Raw genomic sequence first — 5709 nt, forward strand, 5'->3', positions numbered from 1 at the left:
AAAAAAATACGTTACAGGTTTTTGGAGTCGCTAATTACGAATCTGGCATCCGTTGAACTCTATCGCTTCAGGTTCAAGGTCATTTGAAGGTCATTTGAAGGTTAAATCAAGAAAAACCGGTAACAAAAATTTTAAAAAAATATGTTATATTTTTTTGGGGTTTTTACATTTTTTTACCGTTTTCTCTCGATTTGACCTTCCAGTGACCTTGAACCGGACGCGATAAAAGTCAAAGGACGCCAGATTTGTATTCGGCGACCCCGAAAACCATATTAAACCCGAGCTAACCTCAGAATACATGTTTAAGAGTGTCAAATCTCTCGAAAATACAGTTGGTAGGTAGTGGTGTTTCCTATATTTGTAGGGGGGTGGGGGTGGCTGGGGGGTGGAGGGTAGTCCGTTTAGCGTGCAATCGACTCGGGTTACTTATAAGATACTACCATGATTTTTTCAGATTTTTTGGTGCAAAAATAAATTAGGCCAAAAACCGGCCTTACCGACCCTCCCCCTTTATGGGAGAAGAATTTAGTCCAATTCTATTGGCCTTCAACTTTCAACCAATCAAAGACGCAACATAACAGGGCAAGTGGACAATTCATGCAGACATTTTTGCAAGACGCACTTGACAAAAATGAAGTAAGAAATCGCTAAGTTGTGTGCTTCAAAGCAATAGCTCAGGACACCTATGTGGCCTTGATATTCTTATGGCAGCGGTAAACAAATACTCTAAGGCAATTGGCAGAACCTGGCACCCTTGCATAGTTTGGGCAAGTGGGTATTGCTTTAACCCATTAACGTCACAAGGACACTTTTTTCAATTACCCATTTCTCTAAAACATTTCACTATGAAAACGTCTGTCAAAAAATTTGAGAAGTACCTATCCTACTATTTTCGAGGTCGCTCTTTCCAATGGTGCAATCAAAATTACATAAAAATATGGTTTTTCACACTATTTTGCAAACTAATGCAAAAAAACACGAATTTTTCAGGCCTGTTTTTTTTTCACATTTTCGGTACCTTTTCGTAAGAATATTAAACAATGGAATAGTGTAATCGTGTCCTCGATTGTTATGCTTTCGAATGGTATCATTTATACGATTATCAGAAAGAGATTATTGGTCTTCAAAAACTTTGCTACGGTCTGATGCAGTAAAATTAGCTATGGGCCGTCGTGAATTCGAAACTATAAAATCTAACATTAAATTTCACAAACCAGACTTACGGAAAAATCAGTTTCAAGCAATTTATCAGAGGAAAACCGATTCGATTTGGTATCGAAATGTTGGGCATCATGCGGTTTGAATGGTTAATTATTTCATTTTAATATTTACTGTGGCAAAAATGAAAAATTTGATTTCCTACCGAAAATTTCTCAAGATAGTCGAGTTGTTTTACAAATGCTTCAAGAATTTTTGCTCAAGACTTCTTCTCGTAATAGACTTCAGCATCATATCTACTTTGATAACTTATTTTCTTCTCCTGACCTGTTAGTGCATCTGAAATATCAAAATCTGCGAGCGACCGGCACTGTAAGAAAAGATAGGTTTGAAGTGTCTAACGAAATTGATGCGAAAGCTCGTAGAGGAACATCCAAAGTAAAGCATGATATCAATAGTGGTACTAATTTTGTCACAGTTATGGATTCCAAAGCAGTTTCGATTCTTTCTTCAGCTGCTGGCGTCACCCCTACTTCGAACGTATCACGTTATGATAAGGAAGCCAAGGGAAAAGCTGCAATACGTTTTCCAAATGCGTTCAAGGTTTATAACAATTTGATGGGTGGAGTCGACCTACACGATTAAAACTGCAAGAACTTGATGCCAATAATTCGAGCCAAGAAATGGACATGGACCATTTTCATTAGACTGATACAGGCATCAATCACAAATGCTACAGTGCTTTATTTTTCAGTATGCAAAAATAAATTAGGAACAAAAGATGTTGCCATGGAAATTTGTGAAAAATATTTAATTGCTTCCAATGTGTCAGAAAATAAACATTCAAATCATAATCTCGAAAACACAGGATTCAAAAAGTATTGCTGATACGAGAAGTGCGAAAGAAGAACCGTGAAATCTTGCAGAGAGTGTCAAGCATACTTTTGCATGAAATGTTTTAAACAAACGCACGAGTCAACAACTTCAAGGATACAAGAAAAATTATAAAAATTTCTAAAAAAATTTTAAAAAAATATTTTAAAAATTTAAAAAAAAAAGGATGATTTTTGGTGACATGTACCTCCTCGTGGTGGGTTTCGGGCAACATCAGGTGGGCTCAACGATGGCAGAACATGTTAAATTATTCAATGGAATTCCTGTTTGAAAAGATAACAACAAATAAAATAAAGTTTTCTACGAATAAATAACTAAATTTTTCCTTAGATTACAGACTCACGAAATAATTTTTGGAATGTAGTGACAGTTATGCAAACACTGTTAAACATATTGTTTGTACATTATAATTTTGAAAAATTAATATCAAATTCGTCATCAGCGACCCCGAAAACCTAGAAAACGATATGGAACAATGAATTTGGATATAGAAAATTGATATTTGCTGATATTAACTTAATTATTTTAATAATTGAAATTTACTATGCATATTTTCAACGTAGTTTTTCCGTAGAATACGATTCTGCAAGTATATTAAAAAAATTCTCATTTTTAGCAATAATTTGTTTAAACAAAATGTTCAAACAAATTAATTTTGCAAAAATAATAGCAGATTCGTAATCAGCGACCCAAAAAAACATAGTAACTATATAGACTATGCAGGATCGATACAAAAAGTGTGTTTTAATTGCAAGAAATGATTAGTCGAAAAATTGATCAATTTTTCCATTGTTTTTGCCGTTATTTTGCAAGTTCAGACTATGATAAAAATAAAACCAATGATACCATTCGAAAGCATTACAATCGAGGATACGATTACACTATTCCATTGTTGAATATTCTTACGAAAAGGTATCGAGAATGTGAAAAGAAAAAAAACAGGCCTGAAAAAATCGTGTTTTTTTGCATTAATTTGCAAAAATAGTGTAAAAAACCATATTTTTATGTAATTTTGATTGCACCATTGAAAAGAGCGACATCAAAAATATTAGGATAGGTATTTCTCGAATTTTTTGACAGACGTTTTCATAGTGAAATGTTTTAGAGAAATGGGTAGTTGAAAAAAATGTCCTTGTGACGTTAATGGGTTAAAGTTAAGAACCGGTAATAGTTTCGCACCTTCGACAGCACCGAGTACTAGGACAATTACGTCAAATAAATATTTAAGTACAGTCGCTGCTGCTCCGTTTTAAGGTATTGATACCTCTGCCTCTTTTTCTTCCCCTGACAGTGATGTTGGAAGCGGCCGAAGTCGAGAATTCGATCACGAATATAGTTCAGTTCTCTAGGTCTTAGAGAACGATTTTGAGCCTGAAGCATGTAATGGAGACTGCTGTTCGAAAATCATGGTTCCAGACAATTTGGCACTTTTCTTTTTGGACACTTGACTGAATTATCTTAAGAGCTTTCACCCAGACAGAGTCGCGTTCAACACGGTAAGAGCGACAGATATGGCAATAAAGCACTTTAAGGACAGCCTTATGCCTGTAAAGTGCAGGATAAATTTCTCATGGGTAAATAGGATACTTGGGTAGTATAAGCTCTAGGTACTTATCTTGATATGACTTAGCACGCCTTGAAAAGCTTGTAAATAAGACGGGCCACTCACATTTTTTTATAAAAATTGAAAGACAAAAACGCTATCAATAATATTTTGAGCAGGCTTTAACGTATTTAGAAATACTCATAGTTTATACAAATAAACCCTCTTAGCGAAAAACCCGTTGATGATTAATTATTTGGATTGTTTCTTTGAAACTGACAATGACTCTTCTTCGGCTTTGAAGGCGGGTGACGTCACACTACGCATTTCAAGATATCTGCCCGATCTTGGATATCTGCCGAGCTACCTCCCCGCGTCAGATCCAGGTCTTCTCCTACTAGGTATCCTTCTACATTTATACTTGGGTTTTCACCTAAAGAACTTAAACTTATTCGACTCACTCGAACAAGAATCCGCCTTGGATATTCAAACTTCGAAGATATACTTTTCCTCTCGATATACCAATTATAATTGAATGCACAGACCATATCCCTCATTCTATGCGAACCGAATAAAAAATTGTATTATCAAGCCTCAATGGTACATACACATCAGATTTCGTGAATTATTATCTGGTTGTCCAACTCTGAATAAAATTTGTATTATGCACAAAAAAAATTCAGAAAAGGGTTAAAAAAATTTCTTACATATTTTCATCCCACAAAACTCCATTGGCGTCCTTTGTATCGCTTAAAATCATTTATTAATGGCATCAGTTTTATTAAAATTTGTAGTCAAGTTTTTCTTCTTGATACTGACTGTTGTCATACGTACATAGATGTCTTCGGTGGACGAGTTTGTCGCGTTGAATCTAAGAAGTATCAAATATAGTATAAATTCTATAAGTCGATGAATTAGTCATATATTCAGTTGTAAAAGAATTTGGTAATCAAATTCTTCATTGAAAAATTATTAGTTTCTACTTTAATTAAAAAAATAGGATTTTCTGGACTCTGGTCTTGTGTTTGGCGATCATCCTTGATTCTCTTGGTAAATACATAAAATAATTAAATTCAAAATTGAATAAATATAATAAAAAATTTTTGATTGAAATTATAGATGTATTGTATAACATGTCTATATTGAGGGATTTTAGGTAATTTTTCCATTAATTAACGTAATTAATCCAAACGCTAAACTAAAGGTGTTGCAAACGTTACTTTAATTTTTACAAAAATATATTAATAATTTGACAAATAAAAAAATGTGTCTTATCATTAGAAACGTCACATATTGTATACATTTCATGTTATATAATTTGAATAAAAATAAGTTTGATAATTGTTACATTTACAAATTTCTTAAATAAAACTATTGGAGTTCAATGCATAAATTAATATTGAACAATTATTAATTTGAATAGACTTGTCATAAAAATAAAGATAATAGAGCATTAGACGTATGTAGGCATTCGCATAGAAAGGTATATTATGGCCGTTTCTGTTTAGAATGTATTCGCATGTTTCTATCTTAAGGTGAGTATTATAATTTTTTAGTTTGACCGTTCAACCGTTGGTTAAAGAATGCTTGTTAAAGAACTCAGTAAGGATCTGATAAAATATGTTACCTTACTTAGGTGGGCTTAGAATCAATTTATAAATTTAATTACATCCAGTGATAAGCTGCTGCTGAATCTGAGCTTATCAAAAGCTCTCGCACGTGCCAATCGGAAATCACTTCATCAAAAAAAGTTTTACTATCAGTGGACGGAAATTTGAGAATGAAAAGAACATTTTTGCACCAAGTTAGGTACTGTGTTAACGATAGGAGAATTCTTGTCTAATCATTTGCTACGCTAAGCATAATTATTGTGTAATTGTCGTTCTTGTCATTTTTGTCTTTATACCGGATAACTTTTAATAACCTATTAGGTTAGAAAGTGCTAGATCGTTAGTCAGCATTGTTTTACCAATGGTACTAGTTTCACCCACCAAAGAAATATTAAAGAATAAAAAATTTCAGTTTGCGGTCGACCTATGCATGATGGTAGCATACAAAATAAAATAATAAAACTTTTTAGAAAATCGAAACGAGTTGTTGAAAAATGGTGAGGG

At 33.4% G+C, this 5709-nt stretch overlaps 1 protein-coding gene across 1 annotated transcript; it reads left to right on the forward strand.

Annotated features, from left to right (window-relative positions):
* The first annotated feature begins 1398 nt into the window (after positions 1-1398).
* Positions 1399-1803, forward strand: LOC117183017 (piggyBac transposable element-derived protein 3-like). The gene has a single exon (XM_033376162.1). It carries the CDS (start codon positions 1399-1401, stop codon positions 1801-1803), a length of 405 nt encoding a protein of 134 aa, XP_033232053.1.
* The last annotated feature ends 3906 nt before the right edge of the window (positions 1804-5709 follow it).

This window comes from Belonocnema kinseyi, chromosome 2, assembly GCF_010883055.1.
Source record: "Belonocnema kinseyi isolate 2016_QV_RU_SX_M_011 chromosome 2, B_treatae_v1, whole genome shotgun sequence".
NCBI classification, from domain to species: domain Eukaryota; kingdom Metazoa; phylum Arthropoda; class Insecta; order Hymenoptera; family Cynipidae; genus Belonocnema; species Belonocnema kinseyi.